Source organism: Zootoca vivipara, chromosome 1, assembly GCF_965207765.1.
Source record: "Zootoca vivipara chromosome 1, rZooViv2.hap1.1, whole genome shotgun sequence".
Classification (NCBI taxonomy): Eukaryota; Metazoa; Chordata; class Lepidosauria; order Squamata; family Lacertidae; genus Zootoca; species Zootoca vivipara.
The window spans coordinates 90,103,009-90,128,428 of record NC_142582.1 but is presented as its reverse complement, the minus strand read 5'-3'; the positions used below and the strand labels follow the sequence as shown (position 1 = coordinate 90,128,428).

At 44.2% G+C, this 25,420-nt stretch overlaps 1 protein-coding gene across 3 annotated transcripts in view; it reads right to left on the bottom strand.

Moving 5' to 3' along the window:
* Nucleotides 1-25,420, bottom strand: part of RGS6 (regulator of G protein signaling 6) — a 208,205-nt gene that overhangs the window by 36,625 nt on the left and 146,160 nt on the right. For all 3 annotated transcript variants that reach the window (XM_060273710.2, XM_088670129.1, XM_088670126.1), the window contains exons 8-15: nucleotides 24,618-24,694; nucleotides 21,851-21,932; nucleotides 20,600-20,674; nucleotides 18,881-18,979; nucleotides 17,845-17,906; nucleotides 13,908-14,018; nucleotides 12,083-12,208; nucleotides 1,473-1,659 (exon numbers count right to left, since the gene is read on the bottom strand). In XM_060273710.2, the coding sequence (XP_060129693.1) occupies nucleotides 1,473-1,659; nucleotides 12,083-12,208; nucleotides 13,908-14,018; nucleotides 17,845-17,906; nucleotides 18,881-18,979; nucleotides 20,600-20,674; nucleotides 21,851-21,932; nucleotides 24,618-24,694 (819 nt within the window). The remainder of the gene's footprint in view (nucleotides 1-1,472; nucleotides 1,660-12,082; nucleotides 12,209-13,907; nucleotides 14,019-17,844; nucleotides 17,907-18,880; nucleotides 18,980-20,599; nucleotides 20,675-21,850; nucleotides 21,933-24,617; nucleotides 24,695-25,420) is intronic.

Sequence of the window (25,420 nt, the reverse complement as noted above, 5' to 3'; positions counted from 1 at the left end):
CCATAGCAAGCAAATAGGGCCCTTCTCTCCATGCACACTCTGGAACAGGGGCATTCACTGGTAGATCCCAGGAGGCATAGGCTCTGTCCAGTCATTTATACCCACCAAATCGGGGGTGCATGGAACAATTATTGTGTGTCGCCTCCTATGCAAACATGATGTTCAATGAGTTGATATGAAGGAGGCAAGAACCATTTGATCTTTCCTCGGGTGCAGATTCTACACATCCAGGGCTTAACATAACTTGTTCAATTTACGGGAGGGCTCAGTTCAAAAAGATCAACGCTGCATAGCGAAACCTTTTCCTCCCCCATCCAACCCAAGGATGTTCCCATTGTTTATTCTCTTTCCCATCTTGCATAGTTTTTTTTTAATAGAATACCCTCATATCTTCCCTACCACATCACTGTTTTCTTTTACCTAATTATGCCTGGCTTACTGCGCAGGAATGCGATGTCTGTGTGTGTGTGTGAACTCCTGTGGGAACTCGCAGCTTAATTTGAGCTAGGGTGTGCCAGGTCTCACCCTTGAAATTTGTTTTCAGTGCCAAGGCTCAGCCCCCAGAAAACGTGATATGTCATTATAATGTGTTTGCACTGGTTATCTCATGCAAAAGGAGAACTATCAGTTCCTGCTTCAAACCATTTCAAGCACTTATGGGACATAGAGATGTGTGGTGCCAGCTTTTTTTGGGGGGGGGGTATCATAGAATCCCAGAGCTGGAAAGGGACCCTGAGGATCATCTAGTCCAACCCCCTATGCCGCTGTCCCATATGGGGATTGAATCTGCAACCTTGGCATTATCAGCAACACACTCTAACCTTCTGGTAAAGGTAAAGGTAAAGGTAAAGGGACCCCTGACCATTAGGTCCAGTCGTGACCGGCTCTGGGGTTGCGCGCTCATCTCGCATTATTGGCCGAGGGAGCCGGCGTACAGCTTCCAGGTCATGTGGCCAGCATGACAAAGCCGCTTCTGGCAAACCAGAGCAGCACATGGAAACGCCGTTTACCTTCCCGCTGTAGCGGTTCCTATTTATCTACTTGCATTTTGACGTGCTTTCGAACTGCTAGGTTGGCAGGAGCTGGGACCAAGCAACGGGAGCTCACCCCGTCACAGGGATTTGAACCGCCAACCTTCTGATCAGCAAGCCCTAGGCTCAGTGGTTTAACCACAGCGCCACCTGGGTCCCTTAACCTTCTGGTAGAAGGAGCAAATTCAACAAAAGTCCCATGGATTCTGTGAATGAGCTAGGTCTGGTAGCATATCCAATTAGTTCCTTTTTGAGAATACATTTCTAGTGTGAATTGGCTTATCCAGCTCTTTTATTTCTGCCCGTAGTCCTCATTGTATATATTAACTGGCTAAACATGAGTACATTTTACTGACACAATTCTGGCCCAACCTGAAATCAAAAAGTTACATCCCCTCCTCTGTTCCAGTGCACTATTAGGAATGACACCCAAGTCCGAACCTGTGCATCTTCATATGTGTACCTCCCTGGGTCTTTGACATTTTGGCTTGTTATCTCATAGCTGTGAGAGTCCAAGTTGATGGCACTCTGGGCCCCAGGAGCGAGGAACTCTTGCCAGATATCTTCCACTCTGGTAGCTACATCTTGCAATGGTTGTTTTTTCAGGTCTTGGACAGCCAACCAAAACCTGCATCAAGGGAAAAGACAGGGGAAATTCATCTCAGAGATGTGCTTCAACCTGAGCTACCATGGCACATGCTAATCCCAGTCCTAGCTCCACTGAAGCTTACATTAAAGAGAATTCATTTATAGAACAGAAGCTGACATGTTATGCATCCAATATTCAAATCATGCTAAACGCAACTCAGTTACACTAATCCAGTGGCTCGTAAAACAAACTTTGCAAGAACCAAAATGTGACCTAACCACTAGGAAAGTGGTCGCATTTGTGGTGCATTTGTGGTTTGAGTCAATATGGAAATGCTGGTAATGTAGGGGATAAATTAAGATGGAATGTACATTAAATCCAATGTGGAGGAGTTTACATTCATGTAAAGAACTGATAGAAAACACAGTGGATTTCTTTTATAAAAAAAAACTTCGTCTGTGAAATTGCCTTTATTCAAGATAGATTCTGCAATGCGCTCTATGTGGGGCTTTCCTTGTGCTTCATCCAGAGGTTAGTGCTGAATGCTGCAGCACGATTGCTGACAGGAGTGAGGCCTTGCCAGCATATAACACCTGTGCTCAGAGATCTGCACTGCTTGCCAGTCTCTGTTACTATTGATATGTAAAGCCCTTAACAACTTGGGGCCAGTTTACCTATAAGATGGCCTTACCCAACATGTGCCCAGTCAACCACTTCGACCGGCAGAATTGGCACTACTACAGGTGCCACATAATACCCATTCTGCATTTAATAATAATAATAATAATAATAATAATAATAATAATAATAATAATAATAATATCATTTATACCCCACCCATCTGGCTGTGTGTCCCCAGCCACTCTGGGCACCTTACAGCACACATATAAAAACATAGTAAAATTCCAAACATTAAAAACTTCCTGATTCAGGGCTGCCTTCAGATGTCTTCTAAAAGTTATCCTTGACATCTGAAGGGAGGGTGTTCCACAGGGAGAGCACCACTACCGAGAAGGCCCTCTGCCTGGTTCCCTGTAACTTCACTTCTTGCAGTGGGGGAACCAGCAGAAGACCCTTGGAGGAGGACCTCAGTGTCCAGGCTGAATGATGGGGGTGGAGAGGCTCCTTCCATTATACTGAATGGAGAACTTGATCATTTAGTGTGCCGGCACCTCAGACTTTGGAACTCCCTGCCTATTGAGATCAAGCAGGCACCTTCACTGTACTCTTTTTGGCACCTGCCAAAAACATGCTTGTTTAGAGAAGTCTACACAGATGCCTAGAATGCCGAGGTAATTTTAATCTGTTTAAGTATTCTATCTTTTGTATGTTTTAAGTCGAGTTATGATTTTTTTCTTGATTTTACTGTTTTCTTTTGTAAACTGCCTTTTTTGTTTAAACAACCAAGCAGGGTATAAAATCTAAGAAACAAACAAACAAATAATTTGTACATGTACACCTGCCGTACACAATTTGCTGTTTTGCACTGCGTGCCTGAGTTGCCTACTCCTTATAATGTGCTCATACGTTTGTCCAACAGGATCAATATAAATCATCTGGAGCTGATAACACGCCAGAGGGAACTCAAATGAGGCCTGCCTTTACATTTTATCAATGCTTAACATGACATATCAATGCAACTGGATGTGTTCACACTGATGTGGGGTGGATGTTGCCTACACATGCCTAACAAAAATATCCCCCCTAGGTGCCCCTTAAAAGTAACTGAAGAAATAAACCTATTTTTCCTACTGCCAATAAAGTGCTTTGTCGGGAATCTGTTCAAAGTGATAATGACACCCAGTGGGCATTCACGATAACTGCAACATCTATCCCATTTGGGCAACCCCAGACAAGAGCTGATCGCTGAAGAATTGATGCTTTTGAATTATGGTGCTGGAGGAGACACTTGAGAGTCCCGTGGACTGCAAGAAGATCAAACCTATCCATTCTTAAAGAAATCAGCCCTGAGTGCTCACTGGAAGGACAGATTGTGAAGCCGAGGCTCCAATACTTTGGCCACCTCATGAGAAGAGAAGACTCCCTGGAAAAGACCCTGATGTTGGGAAAGATTGAGGGCACTAGGAGAAGGGGGACGACAGAGGACGAGATGATTGGACAGTGTTCTCAAAGCTACAAACATGAGTTCGACCAAACTGCGGGAGGCAGTGGAAGACAGGAGTGCCTGGCGTGCTATGGTCCATGGGGTCACGAAGAGTCGGACACGACTAAATGACTAAACAGACAAGAGCTGTCAGGGCAAGCAAATGTATAAGGAGCAACTCTTCAGGGTTTCAAAGGGCAATCCCAGAATCTTCTACCTGATCTTTCTAACTGAGGATGCCCAGGACTGGTCCTGGGAGCCTCTACATGCAGATCACATGCTCTGTCACTAAGCTAGGTCCTCTTTCCATGTTGCTTTTTTTTCTTGCAGGTGGTACAAGAGGGGCTGGCTCAGTTGTCTACTATGATTTCTCACCACTGGCAACTGAAATTGCACCATGTAAAAACATTATGTGTCAGGTGATACGGAAATGCAATCTGCGGTATTCGATCTGTGACAGCTTATTCAATGTGCAAGTCGCCAAATGATGATTAAATATGTGCGACCCCCCAAATAAATAAATCTCCAAAGGCATGTACTTTGGAGGCAAACCGTTTATGAGCAGCTAGAGAAATGCATGGCGTTAAAAGGTCATGAGGCCATTGCTTTGCTGAAGCTCAAAAGGTGTGTGCCTTGCTCTGTGCTGGATGGCTGACCACCGGGGAACTACATGTATTTTCTGTGATGGAAGGAAAGTGGGATATAAATGCAAACAAGTACATTCATTGTGCCTCTCTCCTTCTCCACCACTTAAGAGAGTAAAGATTGCCCTCTTCTCTTTAATCACAAACCTCAGCCATGTTGCTAATGCTGGAAAAATGCATTTTCCATTCATTTGGCTTGAGCTTTGTGAAGTTTTCTCTTTTAGTACCTCCCCCTGCCCCCCAAAAGGCAGCTGTATGCTGCTATTTCCTGTTCTTAACAATCTCTCCACCCTGCAAGAAGTATTAAAGCCATCTGTGTGACAGGATCTGGTGGGCTGTTCCACAGTTGCCTTTCAAAACCGCCTGCAGTTTGATTGACCGTCCATTCCGGTCCTCCTCCCCCATAGCCATGGCAACCAAAGAGAAAGAGGAAGGAGGATAAGCCATTCAAGATATGGAACACTTTAATGATCAGCTGTGGTGCAGCCTGTCCTTGGGAGCCACAGTTTGCACAGACCCATTTTGAGCGCTTGTAATCCTGAAAGAAAACACCTAACCCAGCCTAAATTACGCGATCTGCTCCTCCGTATACTGAAATGCAGGACTAGTGTGCAATGTGATCAGCAAACCTGCACAAGAAAGGAGGGTCCTAAAATGGACCTCCTCTGAGGTTCTGTTTGCAGAGTAAATGGGATAAGGAGTGGACATGGCGGTGATCCAAGGCAATGTCAGGCATGGAAAGCCCCCCAGCGAACAGGACAAAGCTATTCTGCTGCTACAATGGCTGACCCACACTTTAAAGACAGCCTGAGGAGAAAGGATTCCACCTAGCCAGAGGAAAGGGATTCCTCTCTGCATTCTCATTACAAACAGCACACAGTTGTGGCAGTGGGCAGGCAGAATAGAATGTAAACCTACGACAACAGGGACCGCTGTGATTTGAGGAACACGGAAATATTGTACAGACAAAGAGGACGCAGACCTGGAATAAACAGCCATAAGAAAGAAACACATTTAGAAATGGCAAAATGCCATTGTAAGTATTTGGGGGAAAAGAAGGAAAGGTGGGTTTTGAGTTTAAATATTAACCGCAACCACAAATTAAGTTGCTACTAGTCAAATTCCATACTGGCTGTTACCAGCAAGGATCTGCAAAGAAGAAATCAAGGCTGTGCTTTGCCTTTTGCCTCTTGGGAAGAAGCTACCCACCCAGGGTATATTTGCTGTTTATTTTAACGTCCATCCTATGAGGGACTGCACTTTGGTAGATTGCACCCTTTCCAGCCAAAGAGTCTAATTTTGTAGTCTTCACAAAGACATTCAAATCATGAAAAGTCAGAGGAGCTACTTGTGAGAATAGTATTCAAAACCCATCAGGATGTGGCAGAAATATGTTCCACATAATGACCCCTTCTTATATAATCACTGTCTAGTGTCTGCTAAAGATAACAATGTAATGCTATTTATACCATCCAGAAGGGAGGATATTCTCCATTTCTTCATAGTACAGTCATAGTTGTTCTTGAAAGCATGCTCATCAAAAGAAACATTTATATATACCAGATCTATTTGAATGAAAAGTGATAAATGCAAGCTGTATTTTTTTCAGTGAAGTGATAGCTGTCATTAGTGATTCCCACATATTATACAGTGGTACCTCGGGTTACAAATGCTTCAGGTTACAAACGCTTCAGGCTACAGACTCCGCTAACCCAGAAATAGTACATCGGGTTAAGAACTTTGCTTCAGGATGAGAACAGAAATCGTGTTCTGGCGGCGCGGCGGCAGCAGGAGGCCCCATTAGCTAAAGTGGTGCTTCAGGTTAAAAACAGTTTCAGGTTAAGAACAGACTTCCGGAACGAATTAAGTTCTTAACCAGAGGTACCACTGTATATGCTCATGTTTTGAGCCACCTTGAGCATGGGTTGTGTCAGAGGGCCTGATGTGGCTACTCTAGAGTAACGACTCCAGCATGGTCTTTTTAGGCTTTTATTAAGTGCTGATTATTTACAGTGTTCAGAGCGGTTAATCTACATCCTTAAGGTGAGGTGTCAGAACCTCTGAATGGCGATTGGCGCGTTTTCCTCCAGCATAGAAGCTTTGGAAGACCCAACCTCTTCCCCCTACGTTTGCGTCGCAATTCCGGAGTTGGGGGAATTGGCCTCCCCCCCCCCTGCTCCCATCTTCCTGTCCCACCTGGGGCATGGGCTCCACAACCTTGCCTGAGCCTCGGACACTACTTCCTGACTCTCTGCTGGAGGCAGAGCTCTCCTTGCTCTCTCCAGCGCTTGGGGATGGGCTGGAACTTAAGATGGGAGGGACTTCCCTGTATCCCTTGTCCCTCACAGGTTGAAAGGCAGCATACAAATAAAATGTATGTATTAAGTGAGGCTTAATTCTGAGAAGATAAGCCTAGGATTCTGCTGTTTGCGTTCGTTGCCCTTCTCAGATCTAGTTTAAGCTACCTGGCACCAAAATTACTATGTTTATAAGGCTCATATTAATTGAGCCTTATAAAAAATTAAAACCACAGTCTTGCAGAAGAACTCATTTCTCCCTCCCAAATAATGGGAAATATAATGAATTGCACTTGCTCTGATCAGGGCCAGCAGTGTGTTAAAGGATACTGGTGTGAAATGTATTCATTTGTGACACTTGTACTTCAATTCTCTTAGCTCAGGGCAGCTTGGATTTGCTTCTCAGGTGGACTTACAGTGCCAAAGCTTCAGACACTTGCAGGCATCAGGAAAGCATGTATGATTCGTCCAGAATAGATTGTCCAACTCCTGAGACTAGGAGCATTTTCTTATGTTGGGTGTAGAAAACAAAAACATTGAGATCTCAAGGTTTTAGGTGGGCTATAATCAGGTTGTTATTCAGACCCTGTTCACAAAGTGTGGCTCAAGACACTGCATCTATGATAGCCCCTAAAGGAGGAAAATAGAACATGCTTCACGTTTACATCTCACTAGTGAGCGATGGACTTGGGGGTGGCATGTGGGGAAGAGGCATTATTTACAAAGTAATTCTGAGGTGTGTGACAAGCTTTCAATGTATACTTTTCAGTTCTACAGAATTTCCAGTATAACTTTTGAACACTGGTGAATAGCAACAGTTCTACAATCAGTCGTGCTTCGGATCCTTCTCTAGACCTATGGAATATAGTACTCCTTTTCGTATCCACACGATGTCAGAGATCTTCCACCTGAGTTTAACAGAAACTAGTACCTGTAGAGCATCTGCACCCTCTAGTGGCTAAGAGACTACAGACGCTGATGTCAACAAACAGCAAAGTTATTTCAGCTCCTTGGAATTTCTGCCTCATCTTCTTTGTTTAAAAGGTCACACGGAGACAGTAATCATTACCTTTTGTACCATCTCTTAGGACGAGATGCCTTAGGAGTCTGATTAGTCTTTCACTGTCAAGAAAATGTGTTTTGTTGTGGTTGTTTGCTTCTTTATAGACACATATATGCTTGCAGTAGTGTCTTTTCCTGCTAGCATGTTGGAAGTAATTTCATATAAGGCAGCCTTCACCAATCTGGTACCGTCCAGATTTGGCACCTTCCACTTGCTAGGGCTGATGGGAGTTGTAGTTCAAAACATCTAGAGGGCACCAGGTTGGCGAAGGAATACTTTTAAGCACATAAAAAGGTAAAGGTAAAGGGACCCCTGACCATTAGGTCCAGTCGTGACTGACTCTGGGGTTGCGCGCTCATCTCGCATTATTGGCCGAGGGAGCCGGCGTATAGCTTCCAGGTCATGTGGCCAGCATGACAAAGCCACTTCTGTCAAACCAGAGCAGCACATGGAAACACTGTTTACCTTCCCGCTGTAGCGGTTCCTATTTATCTAATTGCATTTTGACGTGCTTTCGAACTGCTAGGTTGGCAGGAGCTGGGACCAAGCAACGGGAGCTCACCCCGTCACAGGGATTCGAACCGCCGACCTTCTGATCAGCAAGCCCTAGGCTCAGTGGTTTAACCACAGCGCCACCTGGGTCCCATTTAAGCACATACATAATGTATATTGTTTAATCACTTTTGCTGATATCTTGTCTTGGCAATTGGATCTTTTCCAGTTTTGTGCTGAACCTTCATGTTAAGCAAATGAACGACTGACGGACTGACACCGAGCTGTCACTGCAGCTTGTGTTGGTTACGATGATACCATGGTGACAGGGATCGCTCACATTTAGCTTTTGCCTTGCATCATAACTAACCATTTCTACTCCCAGCAGAGGTGTCTATGCACATGGCGGCTGCGACTGGTGGGCATTTTAGTCCAAGGTTGTCAAAGGCAGTAGGTACAGAGACAATGAGTCGAGGTCAAACACTGGATACAGCTGAGGGTTAGTGAGGCGAGAGTAGAACCAGGAGCCCCAGGCTGGACTGCACACCAAGCCAAACCTTGTCTTAGTGTAGCACAGCTGCGAAAAAGGGCAAAGGGGCTGGGAGCTCCTCTCTGGGAACCTGGTCTCAGTAAGCCTGTGTGCCCTGTGCTTTTCTTATCCCTACCTGGAGATGCCAGGAATTGAACCTGAGACCTTCTGCAAGCAAGGCAGGTGCTCCACCACTAAGCTTTGGTCCTTCCTCCTTGCCCTAAGCACACTGAGAGGAGGGAGAGGAAGGTGCAGCTAAATCTGCATCCTGTGTATCAGGTAAGGATATTATTGAGGTGTTCACAGGAGTGGCATTTGTTGTTTTCACAACACTGTGCTATTCTGAGGAATAAACTGGAATAAACAGGGAAATTGCCTGTTGTCTTTGTCCATGGGAAGAAATGGAGGCAGTGAGAGATTTTACTTTCTTGGGCTCCTTGATCACTGCAGATGGTGACAGCAGTCACGAAATTAAAAGACGCCTGCTTCTTGGGAGAAAAGCAATAACAAACCTAGACAGCATCTTAAAAAGCAGAGACATCACCTTGCCTACAAAGGTCCATATAGTTAAAGCTATGGTTTCCCCAGTAGTGATGTATGGAAGTGAGAGCTGGACCATAAAGAAGGCTGAAGAATAGCCGAAGAATTGATGCTTTTGAATTATGGTGCTGGAGGAGACTCTTGAGAGTCCCATGGACTGCAAGAAGATCAAACCTATCCATTCTGAAGGAAATCAGCCCTGAGTGCTCACTGGAAGGACAGATCGTGAAGCTGAGGCTCCAATACTTTGGCCACCTCATGAGAAGAGAAGAATCCTTGGGAAAGACCCTGATGTTGGGAAAGATTGAGGGCACTAGGAGACGGGGATGACAGAGGATGAGATGGTTGGACAGTGTTCTCGAAGCTACGAACATGAGTTTGACCAAACTGCGGGAGGCAGTGCAAGACAGGAGTGCCTGGCGTGCTATGGTCCATGGGGTCACAAAGAGTCGGACACGACTAAACGACTAAACAACAACAACAACAAACAGGGAAATAAAAAACTAAGTATCTGAAATTAAGGGAATTTAGTAAACTTAACAAAGCCTCCCCCCCCCAACCGCCCAACTGCTTATCTTCCTTTTTTTGGTGTGAATCCTTTTTTATTATTTTTACAACTACCCTTAAGGTCTTTTGGTACTTCACAAATGTCCCTTTTCTCAGCATTCACACATGCTTGCTTTCAAGGTTCAGGAATTACCTTACTCTTAGGTTAATACAAAGAGAGAAAGAGAGTTCTAATTGTGACGTTGGCTATTTCTCCAGCTGGCTCGGATACACAAAAATCTCTGACAGGAAAAATCTGGAGACAGCTGGTGGAACTCCCCCTCAGGGCTGGCTTTAGGCATTTTGTCACCATAGGCAAAAGACTGAAATAGCTTCTCCCTCCCACAGGATCCTGGAACTCCCAGAACTAGCAGCCTCTCTTTCCGCAGCCCATCTGGTCCTAGGGGCTGTTGCATTTTGATGAGGTCTTCCTTCATCAGCCACAACTGCACTCCATAATTGCCCCCTCCCCTGTGATTGGACTATCCTTTCACTATTCCAGTATCATCACCACCATCTGCATTTATAATCTGCAGTTTCCTCTGAGGAGCTCACATCAGCATACCCAGGGGCGTCTTAGCCATAGAGGCTACTGGCACAAGGTGCCATGGCGCCAAGTTATGGAGGGTGCTTTGGAGGGCGCCTCCGCCATGCCGTGCCATGCCCAGATCCTCCTCCCTGCGGGAGGAGCCACCCTCAACAGCAGCGCCGCCCTCGCCCGCCTCTTTTTGGGCTGCGGGCGCTGTTGCGGGGAAGCTGGCCATGAGTCTCCCATCGGCGCAGCAGCCAGGGCTCCCTGGGCGGCAGCGCCACGCAGCCACTTCGGCCGAGCAGGCAGAGGCGGAGGACAGCTGGCAGCGTCCCTGCCTCCCTTTCTGCCGCTGCCACCCTTGCTGCCTCCAGCTTGGCGATCTTCATAAAGCGGAGACGCCTCGTCTGCCCAGGGGGCAGAGGAGCTGCGGGAGGAGGAGCGGCACGGTGGCCCCGTTGGAGCTCTGGGCCAGGTAACCTCTCCAAGGAGCATGCGGGGGGCTTCCCAATGTGGGTGCACGAGCCTGTCTTTGGGGCCGGAGGGAAGAGACGGGGGTCGGATTCCCAGGCTGGGGACCTCCTGTTGCGCTCCATCGAGGGATGGGGGGGCGCCTGAGGGATCCCTGCACCACGGCGCCAGATAGGCTTAAGACGGCCCTGAGCATGCCTCTTCCCTTTCTCTCCGCACAACAACTTTGTGAGGTTGGTTAGGCTAAGTGATAGTGACTGACTGGTCCAAAGGTGCCATAGGCAAGTGGGGGGGATGAACTTGTGTTTCCCTGGTCCTAGTAGTTCAAGACTCTTGCTGTGTCTCATCCATCTATACTGAACGTTCAGTTCTAGGCTCAGTGAAATAAGTATTGCATTCTTCAAGGGCCACAGAGATCCTTTGGCTATTAACTAGCCCATCCCTCTATCAGTTATTCCTTTCTTCGTCCTGCCCTTGATATATGTGTGGGCATTCGCCAAGATGTCTGTTGCAGAACTACGAGCATCTAATGTAGTGGTTCTGAAACCAGTCTTTAGCTGTGGCTGCAGGAGAACAGTGTTCTCAAGGTGCTGCCACATCCTTTATCAATAAATAAAGCAAAGCTATGCTTCAGTGGCCTTATGCGACGTCCCAGAAAACATTGCTTAGGATTAAGGCCTGTTCTGTTCTCTTTGTGAATTAGCTCACTCAGTAACACTGATTCAAAATCTGACCCTGTTTGACACAAGCATATAAATATATTATCGAAACCTACTAACAAAGCTGTCTGTTAAACACTAGATGGGGTCTCAGATCTCTGCCCAGAGATTGTTGATGAGTAAGCAAATGAATGACTGACAGACTGACACTGAGCTGTCACTGCAGCTTGTGTTTGTTATGATGATAACATGGTGACAGGGATTGCTCACGTTTAGCTTTTGCCTTGCATCATAACTAATTTTAGTCCAGCATACATGGAAAATTAACCTTCTTCTAGATGGAATTGTAGGTTTCTATCAAAATCCAACCAGCATGCCTTTTAACAAGGATCTTGGCAAATTCCTTAGTGGCCAACATTAAGGTGCCTTTTAGATACAGGCTAGCACTGCTGCCATGCTAATTTATAGCATTCCATACAGGAGTCCAGTTCTCACATTCCTTGCTATTGACATCAGTGAACTTTTCCGCTGAGCAAGTACTGCAACCTTTGGAGCACTAAATCTTTAGCGTATCTGAAGGGTCTTTACCTGAGGTTTTCAGAACTGAATTCCGATTCCAGAAACCGAAGAAACTGGTCACGCCCAACAGGATCTTTCAACACCTCATCTATAGAGAAGCCCCATCTTTTGACCCGGTGCTGAGAAGGCTCCTTGCTATTCAAAGGATACAAAGATAAGGATGAGCCAGAGTTTCTTTTTTGAGTCTCCCAATGAATATTTCTCTGTGACAGCTTAATTCAAAATGCTCATCAGTAAACTTGTACTGATAATTTAAATTAAAGGGGGACACACACATCCTTTTGACATCAAAGAGTAGAGAAATCTGTACAGTGGTACCTCGGTTTACAAACAGTCCCATTTACAAACGCCTCCGTTTACGAACACTGTGGACCCGGAAGTGTTTACATCCGGGTTCCGCGGCGTCGGATGCACAGACGCGATCTGCGCAGCTCGCACATGCGCAGAAGCTATCTGCGCAGCGTGCGTGTGCTCAGAAGCGCTCTATCAGTGCTTCACGCACGCGCAAAAGCATGCCTTTGGGGAGTGAACGCCTCCATTTACGAACGCCTCCATGGAACGGATCGCGTTCGTAAACCGAGGTTCCACTGTATGTATGAAAACAGATGATTTGTTACCTTGTCAAAATGTCAGAAAAAGATAAGCTAGGTAGTACTCTGCTTGTGGATACAAAGCTGATATCAGAGAGAAAAACTTGCTTATAATTTAAAGAAATCCACTCTGTAGCCCAAGAGAGGAAAATGTCAACCTGCAATATTTGGGGTGAGTTATGATTTTCTGGGGCGGGAGGGGGCATAATTTCCTATTCAGTGCCTGTTTTATGTATTGAAAGGAGAATCTGAGAGTGATAAGTATGCAGCCGTATTCTTTTCCTCAGAAGGGTCTCTTACTCTAATAAATTTCTTATCTCAGAAAATAAGAAATTAATGATATATTTAATGACAAGTTTGGGGGAGCCCACAAAATCCCTCTTGTGGGGTTGTATGCAGCCTGAGACAGAAAAGTTAACTACCCTTATTTTAAATTCAAATAATGATATCCAATGTAACAGATAGGATACAATAAGGGACAAAGGAATCTATGAAGAGGAGGAGAATCAAATTTAGGTGGTTGTTGTTGTTTAGTCATTTAGTCGTGTCCGACTCTTCATGGCCCTATGGACCAGAGCACGCCAGGCACTTCTGTTTTCTTAAATAATTCTTAAATAATGTTATCTAACATTATTTAAGAATTGGTACAGTGGTACCTCGACATCCGAATGACTTGACTTCCGAAGATTTCGACTTCTGAAGTCGGCAAACCCAGAAGTCTTGTCGCCGCGTGCACGTTCTGCGCCTGTGCAGAAGCGGCGCATGTGGTCCGTGCATGCACAGAATGGGCGCTTCAACAACCAAAGACTTCAACTTACGAAGAGCACCGCGGAACGGATCGTCTTCGTAAGTCGAGGTACCACTGTACCTAAATTTGCTCTTCCTGGGCAGGAACCCTCCTTTGTAAATAAACCATCCTGTTCATAGATGGTGCTATATAAATAATAATAATTGTTACAATGTCAATTAGGATTTTGGGAGTCAGTTCAGGGAAGAGAGGAGCCAGCCAGCAGCTGTTCTCTGCAAGGCCTTGCCATCTCACCCCTCCCTCTGTTATAGGCAGGTGTCAATCCTTCACATAAAGATAATGCAAACTGTGCAGCCCAAAGAGCTCTGCAATGTTTTATTTTTGAAAGTTTCACCTTCAAAAGTATGAATCCAGGTTGTAAACCGCTTTGAGATTTTCCCCCCTTATAAAGTGGTATAGAAATGAATAAGACGTATGAAAAATATTAATTTCTTACCTTGTTTCTAAGTCCCAAAATATAGCGTCATCATTTATCCAGGGATTGGAAGGTTCAGCAGGAGTTAAAAAAGGGTCATAGTCAATGTACTGATCTGAATAAGTAATTAAACTGTAACAAGAGAAAAGAAAATATACAGAGATGAGAGCTGTGTGTATAACTTCATTAAATATTATATATATATAGAGAGAGAGAGAGCCCTTTTAAAAAAGCATATTAATCTGAAAAGTATTCATGATGTGCCCACACACTGCACAAATGTCAGTAAAAAGTCTGGTTCCTATGGGATACAGTCTATGCCAAAGTGTTTGTCTTCCAATAGATGTTACAAACCAAACATTGCTACCTTGTATTATCTAAGTTCACAGGAAAGTAACTTTTGTTTCCATTCCTTAAAAAAAGAGAAGTGGGTTAGGCAGATGACTGCTGTTGATCAAAAACAAAGTAGCTAACCAGCCGGACAAAAGTAAGCCCCCATTAACTTCTATGGGACAGAGCTATGCATTGATCTCAACAGAAAATCAACCGGTGCTTTGTCCAACAGATGTCAATGGGGGATGTTGAACACTTAAGTTTTGTCGACTTGTGCTCATTGTTTTCTAGTGTTCCGCTTAATATAATAATTGCATCAACAAGATAATATCAGTTTAGTTAACCCCCACAAATGCTCCATTCACCGCACATACTTTGAGCTAGTTGCATTGCTTTCATTTGGTCTCATTGAGGCAAATCAACGTTTTTGGCCAGATTATTGCTCAGAGGTGAATGTTGATGTGCACATAGCTGGGATTTGCAGCCAGCGGCGGAACAAGCCAATTGGGCGCCTGGGGTGGTGCCAGCCAGCCGGGCCAGGATGTTCCACGGGGCCTCCAAGGAGTCTGCCTGCCTCCTCCCACTCAGCCGCCCTACAGCCGAGAGGGAGGCAGCAGGTGGACCATTAGGGGCAGTGCGGAGCCTGTGGGCGCCCAAGCCACCACATCACTCCCAGGAGAGACATGTGGCTTGGGCGCACTACAGGCCCTGCGGTGAGTTCCCCCAGCATTTTGTCACCCCCCTCAGTGGTGACACGTGGGTTTGCAACATCCACATGTGAACACCAGCATTTACTAAAACGCGTATGTTCACTGTTAAGACCAGGGGTCAGCAACCTTTTTCAGCCATGGGCCGGTCCACCATCCCTCAGACCATGTGGTGGACAGGAGTATATATATATATATATTTGAGGGGGGGAATACAAACAAATTCCTATGCCCCACAAATAACCCAGAGATGCATTTTAAATTAAAGGACACATTCTACTCATGTAAAAACACGCTGATTCCCAGACCGTCCGCGGGCCGGATTGAGAAGACGATTGGGCCGCATCCGGCCCCCGGGCCTTAGGTTAACCCCTGGTTAAGACTGTGCACGGACTGTAGCTAAGAATAAGAATCAAGAATCAAACTGTCACTAGGGAGAATAGTCTAGGTTCCAAACACTGGCCACTTTAATTCTTCTTACACAGGCTATATCACCTGCCCCTGTGTGTGTGTTTTTTAATGAGAAATGGTGCAGCTGGAGGTGTGGCGCTCTTTTTTCCTCCTCAGCCTGTCACAGGAAGATTGCTGTTATTTCACAAGGCATTAGAATCACACCATTTCGTAACAAAATGCAGGTCCTACCAATAAAGCCTCGGGGTCCTTAGTCCCTCCCTGTCTTATCTTATTTCATTAATAACGTTTCATGACCGCCGCGGATCAGGAGTCGGAGGAAGGAAAAGCCTCCATTTTCACAGTAACAGAAGCATTGGGGTGAGGGGTGGGGAGATTTCTTTTTAAAAAAAATCAATTGGGGACTATAATTTCTGAAATTCAAATGTTTTCTAATGAAACGGCGAGTAGCACAAGGAGTTAAAAATAATGTGGGTTGCAGTTCAAGCTGTTTACTTCAGAGGCATTTCATGGAATTTGATGAGCCTATTATCGAGTGGCTGTGCATCACACCGGGCAAATTGTAAAGTCAGCCTTGGTTTTGCAGTGACATGAAAAGTAAGGGATGAAAGGAAGGAAGAAAAACTGGATCCACTGAATATTTCAGGTGTGTTCTGCAGCTGAACATTGCAGGCACTTTGCTCAGTGTTGGTGCAATGCTCCATGGCACATCTGGGCGCATGCAAGTCTGGGAAAGTCACCATCTACTTTCCCTGTGACTGCACAAGGAATTTCTCTCTTCTTCTCCCTGGTGAAGAAACTTCCTTTGATGCTCCCCAACTCTGCTGAACGATAAATATTCTCTTTCTGCACTAAACAGGAGTGCTGTTTATCTTTCAGCTTCCTCACTTTTTTGCTGTACATCTGCAGTTCTAAATTTTGTGATTCTATACGTATTTTTTACAAAACAGAAAAGCTGTTTAAAATGGCATTTTGCATCCCAATCCCTAATAGCTATTGGAATTCAGGGCACACACACTCATGAATTGTGCAACTAGGACAGTATTCTGATTTGCTGACACTGCAACGTGCTCTTCTTTGTCTCCTTCTAGCCAAAGTCTCCTTTACTGCTAGTGCAAAATTTGTTTGGAGACTTCTAGGAGGGGAAAATAGTCTTGGGAATTAATGCTGCACAGATAAAGAGAAAAGAAGCCCTCATGCGTTATGATCTGCTAATCTGCCACATTCCCGGCGGAAACAATAAGCTATTAAACTGTGGGTTCAGCCTGAAAGGCTACCGTACAACAACAATTCCATCGTAATCAACAAGTCTGGCCATGCTGAGCTCAGCATTTTATCCCAACTTTAAGGTCAAAGGATCTTGCTTGGGTTGGCTGTTAAAACTACTTCATCCTAATTCACTCTTGTGAGCCTCTGACATGTAACACTAAATGATGCTTTAAAGTTATGTACACAAGCCCACAAATGCCTTGTACTCGCATGCTGTCTCTCTCTCTCCACACACACACACACACACACACACACACCCTCTGCTGTAGCTGAAAAGAGGAGATTGGAAGCTGCCATTTATTTTAACCAGTCATCCTGGGCTCCATTGAGAGGAAGAGCAGGATATAAATGTCATCAAGTAATAAACTGGAGGGACATTTAGTTAATTTAAATGTAATATTTACTTACTTACTTAATTCTCAGGAGAACCCATGCTGCAGTTCTCCTTCCTGCAGGATCAATGTCTCTGCTTAACAGAGTCACACAGCTGTTAATTGGGAGGGTGTGATCCTGTGCAGTGCCAGCAAACAGCTGTGGAGCATAGGCCCCTCCGGAGGGGTGTGTGGCGCACTCCCAAGGGGCGCGCGGTGTGGAGGGTGCCCTCCCAGGTGCGGGATAGCCACTTGGGTGCCCAGAGCAATGCGTGCGCCCTGCAGCCGCGGGCGGAGCGAGCTGCCCATGGTGGACATTCGGCAATCCGCCTGCCCACGACTTCCAAACCTCCTCCAAGCTGTCAAAATGAAGGGGGAGGGGGAAATGCCGCTGGCAAAGCGGTGCAGCTCCCCCTCTTACCCCGACGACTCAGGGTATGGCTTGGGAGTTGCGGGCGGGCGGCGCAACAAATGTCACCCCCTTTAGTGAGTGCACCTGGGGTGGAACGCCCCCCACCCCTTCCTCTGCCCCTGCCAGCAACTGCTACTTCATGAGCAGCTTCCCTTAGTGGGAAGATCTGATCCTGCATGGTGCTGCTTTGCTTTCCCACACCCCCACATAGGATAGATGGGCACCGGGGCTTACTGTCAATCCACATTAAACCAGAGTTTGCTGGTTTGGATGTAATGGGGAGCTCTGATTCAATACAAATCAGGATCTTCATGCCAAAGTAGGCATACAACCGGAGCAAGGGAGGGCAGCGGTCAAGGGATCAGCCATTGTCTTGAAACATTGGAGAGGGGGAAATAGGAGAGCAGAGAACCATTACAACAATGATGATAACATATGTAAATGGGGAGTCTTACCTTTCTGCTACTTTAGACATTTTTAAACAGTGTCTGTCTATCTGCACGTTCAGAAATGTTATCTGGTGGAAGGAAAATAAAACAGCTTTTAACGCTTCAAATGACTTACACTGTAATATACTTAAAGATGCTGGCTCCCAGCCCAAACCTTCCTGACTATTGTGGTGAGCATATGGGGGACCTGGGCACCACAGTTCAAGAAGGATACTGACCAGCTGGAACGTGTCCAGAGGAGGGCAACCAAAATGGTCAAAGGCCTGGAAATGATGCCTTGTGAGGAACGGCTTAGGGAGCTGGGTATGTTTAGCCTGGAGAAGAGAAGGTTAAGGGGTGATATGATAGCCATGTTCAAATATATAAAAGGATGTCATATAGAGGAGGGATAAAGGTTGTTTTCTGCTGCTCCAGAGAATCAGACACGGAGCAATGGATTCAAACTACAAGAAAGAAGATTCCACCTAAACATTAGGAAGAACTTCCTGACAGTAAGAGCTGTTTGGCAGTGGAATTTGCTGCCAGGGAGTGTGGTGGAGTCTCTTTCTTTGGAGGTCTTTAAAGTGGAGGCTTGAGCTGTCCGCTTTGTCAGGAATGCTTTGATGGTGTTTCCTGCTTGGCAGGGGGTTGGGCTGGATGGCCCTTTGGTCTCTTCCAACTCTATGGTTCTATGACCTTGTAAAGCCAGACTTCTCAATTGGCTGAATTGTCAATGGCCATATATGACATGAATGGGGAAGTGCAATGGTCCAAGAAGGAACAAGTTGATTATAGGAATGCAAGTGTCTGTGAAATAAACTGACTTGTGTTTAGCATCAGGGGGTCGTCGGCATCTTACAACAAACTACAACAGTACAAGAGAAACTTTAAAAATTGGCAGATTATGACGTACTCTAAACACACGTGTTTTCTTTCGAGGGAGAGGCAAGTTTCCAATTTCATATTTACTCAATATTCTGTCCTATTTATAGTAACATGGAAATAGAAAAAGGGTGGAATATCTTCAAAAGGAACATGAGAAGTCATAGAGAAGATTCCTTACTTGCTTCCGGACATCATCTTTTGTTGTTTTCCGAGCTGGTTGGGAGGGCATATGTACAGGACTTTGGGACTGACTGTCTTCTGTAACTCCATATACTGACTGCAATCAACAGGTGAGAAACAGTATGTTAAGGAAAAAAAAAAAGTGGATTAGGATTTTAAACACTAGAGTTGTTAATGTGTTTTAGGACAATTATACCTTCCTCCCTTTCCTCTTCCTTTCCTTCCTCCCCTCCCCTTCCATCCATTGGTGGTCGTTTCTATTTGTAAAAAATTAGACAGTAAATATCTCAGTGTGTGGCCCTATCCTTTCTCCCCCCCCCCAATTATTATGTTATTTCAGCCTTATTAAATCTCAGATGCTTCTGACTACAACTCCCATCATCTCTGACCATCGGCTATGTCGGCTGAGGCTAATGAGGTGGATAGTCCAAAAGAAATAGAGGCCAACGTACAGTGGTGCCTCGCTTAACGAATGCCCTGCTTAACGAAATTTCTGCTTAACAAAAGGTTTTTTTTCTAGTGGAGGTTGCCTCGCTAGACGAATTCGTTTTACGAAAAATTCGTCTAGCGAATCGCGGTTTCCCATAGGAATGCATTGAAATTCAATTAATGCGTTCCTATGGGCAAAAAAAAATTTCAAAAAAATTTCAATGCATTCCTATGGGATTCGTTAGACGAATTTTTCGTTATAAGAAAAGACCCGTGGAACGAATTAAATTCGTCTAGCGAGGCACCACTGTATTGGGGAAGGGTGTCTTATGCTGTAAAGCCCTGTATATAATGGTAAGACATAAACAGCTTAGGCCCAAATATCTGAAAGGCCACTTCCATCCCTACAGACTCTCTTGGGTGTTAACGTTCCACTATCCCCAAAAGTGCGGGGAATGGCAGCCTGAGAGTGGCTTTTTTCCAAATTTAGGCATCCCCTGAATCGTGAAAGAACTTCCTCCACACAGAGGTGCCTCTAGCATTTCATTGCACAGCTTTTGTCATATCCTGAAAACACACCTCTTGACATACATTTGTCATTTAAGGTGTTTTTGTGGCGCCAACCTCTTCTGTTTCTTTAATCTATACCAGGGGTGGCCAGCTCCCAAGAGACTGAGATCTACACACAGAGTTATAAACTGGCAGTGATCTACCCCCTTTTTGGGGGTTCACGTCAAAGTTGTTGAGCTTTTTTGGGGGGGGTTCGGGTCAGGGAGGAGGTAAAATGTTGAGCTTTTTTTTTTAGGGGAGCCAATGATCTACCAGTGATCTACCGCAGACGTCCAGTGATATACAGGTAGATCACGATCCAGCTTTTGGACATGCCTGATCTGTACTATGCAGCTTTCGCCTAGAAAGGCTTTATTTGTTTTATGATTGCATATAAACTGTTTTAATTCTTTTACTTTTTTTAAAAAAATTACATGATTATATTGCTCTGAGCCACCTCGGGACCTTACAACGAAGGTAGAAACCTAATAAAAAAATAAAAAAATAAATGACGTAATCAGGTCTACATGTTATGTTGTATGATTCTTTACAACTGGTACACACCATTTATCTAGCTCAATGAAACTGAAAAGCAACTGATATGTATGGATCTCTAGCATGGCCATGTGCCTCCTGCTATATAACAAAAACATCCTATGAAACTCTGATATTCTTATTGTAAAGGTATGGCGTAATTTAACATTCTTTTTCTGAGGCGGGGGGGGGGGAGGAATCTTGCCTTTTTGACCCTCTGTGGATTTTTCATACGCCGACACTTTCTGATGTCCATCTCCGTTGTGTTCACGCAGCCTGGCTGAAAAACACACATTTATGAGATTACTGGTTGCGTTTAATTTTCATACAATTAGAGGGTATTCTAATAAGAAATTCCAGCTTAATTGGGATAAGTTTGGAGAATACATGAAAAGACAGTGCCCCACAATAAAATCCTGGGTTTACTTCTAAGATCTCGTAATGAACAATCTTGATTTATCTTAAGTTGATTAAAGGGATGGAGGGTGAATTTTTATATTAGGTTATCCTAGGTTATATATTTGTAGAAATATGGGGAAGCAGTATTGTATTATAGCATTTGACGAACCCAAGAAAGGGATAAGTGGAAGTCAAATAGGAGGGGAGGAGATTTTCATTATTATTATTATTCTTTTTCTTTTCTTTTTTTAAGGTTTTGTTTGTTTTTACTCGTAATGCTTGTAGGGCTACGAGTATTATAATCTAAGTTGGATTTGAAGTGAATGTATGAATTTAATCTTTAAGTTATATTGTTATTATTTCATTATTTTTTATTGCAGATGATTTTGTATGTTATTATTATTATTATTTCAAGTGTGTGTATGTGTTTATGTGTGTGTTTATTTTAATTTGAATTTCAATAAAGTTTATTTAAATATTTTTTAAAAAAAATTTAAAAAATTTTTCATACTGTCCCTGCTTTCTAAAAATCGGTAATTTCAAACCATGATCCACACAGCCCAAATTGCTGTCCTTTATTTAAAGTGCCGTTATTAAAAAAACAGGAGCTGTTCTAATGCAGGGACAGGGAACCTGTTGCCCTCCATATATTACTGAACTTTCAACAGCCCTAGGAAGCACGGTGAGTGATCAGGCACAATATGAACTGCAGTCCAACAACTTCTAGAGGGCCAAAAGTTCCTCACCTCTGCTTTTAAAGTCTCAAAAGGCCACTATGAGGTACAATCCAGGACAAATTAGCTGCAACTGAATTCAATTTCATACATTGCCAGTGGCATTGCTCTCCTTTGGGTGGTGAAATGCTTATGCCTTCCCACTCTTCCCAGTGGGAAGGGGCTTTAACTAATAATTTTTAACTAATAATTACAGAATTGTGCAAATTCTTCCATAGGATAAAATAAAGAAAAAATGCAAGCTCACGTGATATCTATGTGTGAAAACAAAATAGAACATGCCATTGGAGCAGTGTATAGCAGCAACAAATAATTTAACTTACCACTGGCCTATGGACATCCCAGAAGGCTCTTTCTTGACTATCCAAAATTTTTCTTTCTGTTTTATCCTTTTTTCTGTCAATTCTAAAACAAACCACACAAAAAAAATCACAAAAGCTTGATTGGGGTTTATACGAGAATCTAGATGTGGTGTTTTGACCGATTGGTTTTTAGGGTCTATTGAATAACCTTCGGAACATTACAAACACAATTGCTACCGGGTATATAGAAAAGCAAAGGCAGAATACAAATGCAATGTAATACTAAGCATCCACAACAGCTCATAAAAATCCTCCACAAGGACAATCCCACAACGAAATCAGACCACAATTTCACCAGTTGGAGTTAGCAAAGGGCAGAGATGGGGAACCTCTGGCTCTCCAGATGTTGTTGGACTCTCAACGCCCACCAGCCCTAGCCAGCATAGTCACTGGTCAGGGATGAGCAGAGATGGAGTCCAACAACATCTGGAGGGCCAAATGCTCCCCACCCTGGGCCAAAACTCTTGTCTTCCCCAAGGTTTATTGAACTCAACAAGGCATGTATAAGATTGTGAGGCTAATTTGTTAGACTGTGGTAGTCAGATTAGAAAGGCTTTGTAGGAATGCTGTTGTCACTAGCTCTGCACCAAAAACATGGTGCTCACTCCATCCTACTGGGATTGACTTGTATGTGCATTATTGTCAGGAGAGATCCAGCAGTAATTCACACTGTGCAACTTGGAGTTAACTCTTTATTAGCAAAAAAACACGATCAGCGCAGGAGTGTCAGGCCTAATGACCACAGCAACTCATCTCTGGTAGTTCTTGCCTCCATGAAACAGTTGTTCCCCAGCTGGCTCCTCCCCACATTCCTCTGCATCCAACCAGTCTATGAGAACTATACTACAAGTCCTCTCTGTGGTATCAAGAGGCAATTGCCACATTTCCTTTCACGTAGCAGAGAGCATGCCTTGAAACCATGACATGAATGTATTCCTTAGCAGTAAGCAAAAATGCATGGGGGCTACATTCACCCTACCTTTAGAATAACATGGGGACAGAAAGCAGTTAAGCATACATAATTCCTAGATGAATTTTGCGGGAGGCCATTTACATATCACCAAAAAGGAGGGCACAAAATTGCACAAAACTGGCATGTCCTAATTTACATCTGTAGGTGCAAATTTAGAAATAATTGCTATAATTTAAATATAAATACATTACACCATAGTGGTTAAGTCTGTGCCCAGGTGACCTGTTCGCCTGCTCAATCTGCTGTCTAAGTGGTAACAGCTGATGGGCAATTTCAAGGTCTCTGCTCTCTCTTCTGACGGATCTTTACCTTTCAACCAGACCTGGACCGGACAGCTATTCAAAGAAAGGACCTCAAATAGAGGACTGTCCTCTGTAAAGCGGGACACATGGCCACCCACTGGCAGGGCTCCATTACACCTGTGTTTGTCATTCAAATGCAACCCAGTTATGAACTAAGCTTTTATGTCCGCCTCCCCCGCCCCCAAAATGTTGACAACTGCCAGAAGGGAAATACAGAGTAAGTAATGACATGGTGGGCACAACTGTTAAACCTAAGTACTTAATATTAGGCACATAAATCTAACCGTCTTAGCAGCAAGAGTTTAATGAAGAGCATCCACACTTATCGCTGCGGTTGGCACTGACTAATGTGGCTCATTTAATGTTGCCTGCGGCTTTGGGAATACCCCATGGATGGGGATAGAAGCCTCTGTCATAGCAGAGAGGCCTTCAAATGAAGGTGGCCAGGAACAGGCAAAACAAACACCCTCTATTCCAGTTTCACTGCTCAAATATGTAGGGATGGGGGGGGGGGAGTGAAGAGAATCAGAGAAGGCAAGAGTAAAATGAAGTTTTAAAATCTTTCCCATATTAATAAGACAATTTGCAGCAACTGTCAAAAGTAGACTATTTAATTATGATTAGCCTCAAAGTTCTTCACACCACATTGGAACTATAAGGTTTAATTGGGAGATTAAGCAACTGACAGGGAAGATTCACACTTACCTGGGAGTCTCATGGAACAACGGGATTTACTTCTGAGAAGACATGCACAAGGTTGTGCTGTAAGACTTCAATGGATTAACTGGTGGAGCCCAATTTTAACTGGCAAGAATGGAGGTTAAGGGTAAACATTTACTTGGGGCTTGTGGGTGGTTGCGTGTGTGCTGTTTTTGTTCTGGTGTGTTAATAAAATAGGGAATGAAAAAAAGATGGTGCTATAAAACAGACCGTGTGTTTTAATCTGTTTTTAGTTTGCTGCAAAATTTGTGGGTTTTTAAAAAAATGTTTTAAGCGGTTGCTCTTAACTGTTTTTTTTTACCAATAATGATATCTTTTTTATTCCCTTTTTAGGTTTTTCACAACAAAGCATAAATTTAACGAACTAAATAAATTCCCTCCAGCAAGGTGTGATCATTTTTTCTACCAAATTGTAAGTTGACATGTTTATTGCAGAAGGCATCTTTATTTCTTTCTCTTTTTTTGGAGGGGGGTGGAGCTTCATCTTCAGATAAATTAATGTATTATGGTTTTGAGAATATGCAAAATCACTGAAATGATTCATTGGTTCAACAGCAGGTGATGGCTCAATAGTTAACCATTTATAATGTCAAATTAGGGCTAATGCAATCATTCCCACCTGCCCTTTCCATGTACAAGCCATGCACAGGGTGATATCCAATGAGGGTCCCACCAGAGACAATTAGTGCACACATATGTGTGTATGCACACACATGAGGGACTTGGTACCTACTTCACTTGAGCTTCGGCTTGCATAAAGATGAATTCCCACTTTCTTGCAAAAGCTCTCTGAAGTCTTGCCAAGTTCTCCTAAACGAGAGAGGAAGATGGTTATACTAATCCGTGCTCAAAATGAACCTCTCATTATAACGTCAGTCACGTATATCTGCAAAGCCGGACAGTCACAAAGCAATGGCGGTGGCAGTTGAAATGACAAGAATGGAAATTGCATTGGGCAGAAAGGAGTAAAGAACAGAACACAATACCTTGAGTTGTAGCAGGGCATGAAACCACCTTTCTTGTATTACTGGTGTCCACCCCCCTTTGTTTCATGTACCCCAGTATTTTGGGAATTATTTAGCTGCTGTCTGTTCGCTTCACATAAGATGAGTCCCTTGGCCTTGATGTCAATGTGGCATATGTAGAGGAGTTGAGCCAGCATTTTTAGAGTCCCATTGACTTAAATGGGAGCGTTTCAAGTATCTACTTAACATTTCAATCAAGTCAGTAGGACTTGAAAGCACTCAGTTTTAGCTCAATGCTTTCCATATAATGTATCCATTATGTGTATTTTTTCTATCTTAACCCCCCCCCCCAGCCCAATGTATTATTGAAGCAACCTACACTATGGAAATGCCACAATGGGAATTTCATTAAATAAGTTCACTGTCTAAAAGTGTTCAGACCCCTGGGCTCTCACTTGTGGGGTGCCTCGGGGTTCTGTCCTCTCCCCCATGCTTTTTAACATGCAGCCGCTGGGAGAGATCATCAGGGGGTTTGGGCTGGGTGTTCATCAGTATGCGGATGATACCCAGC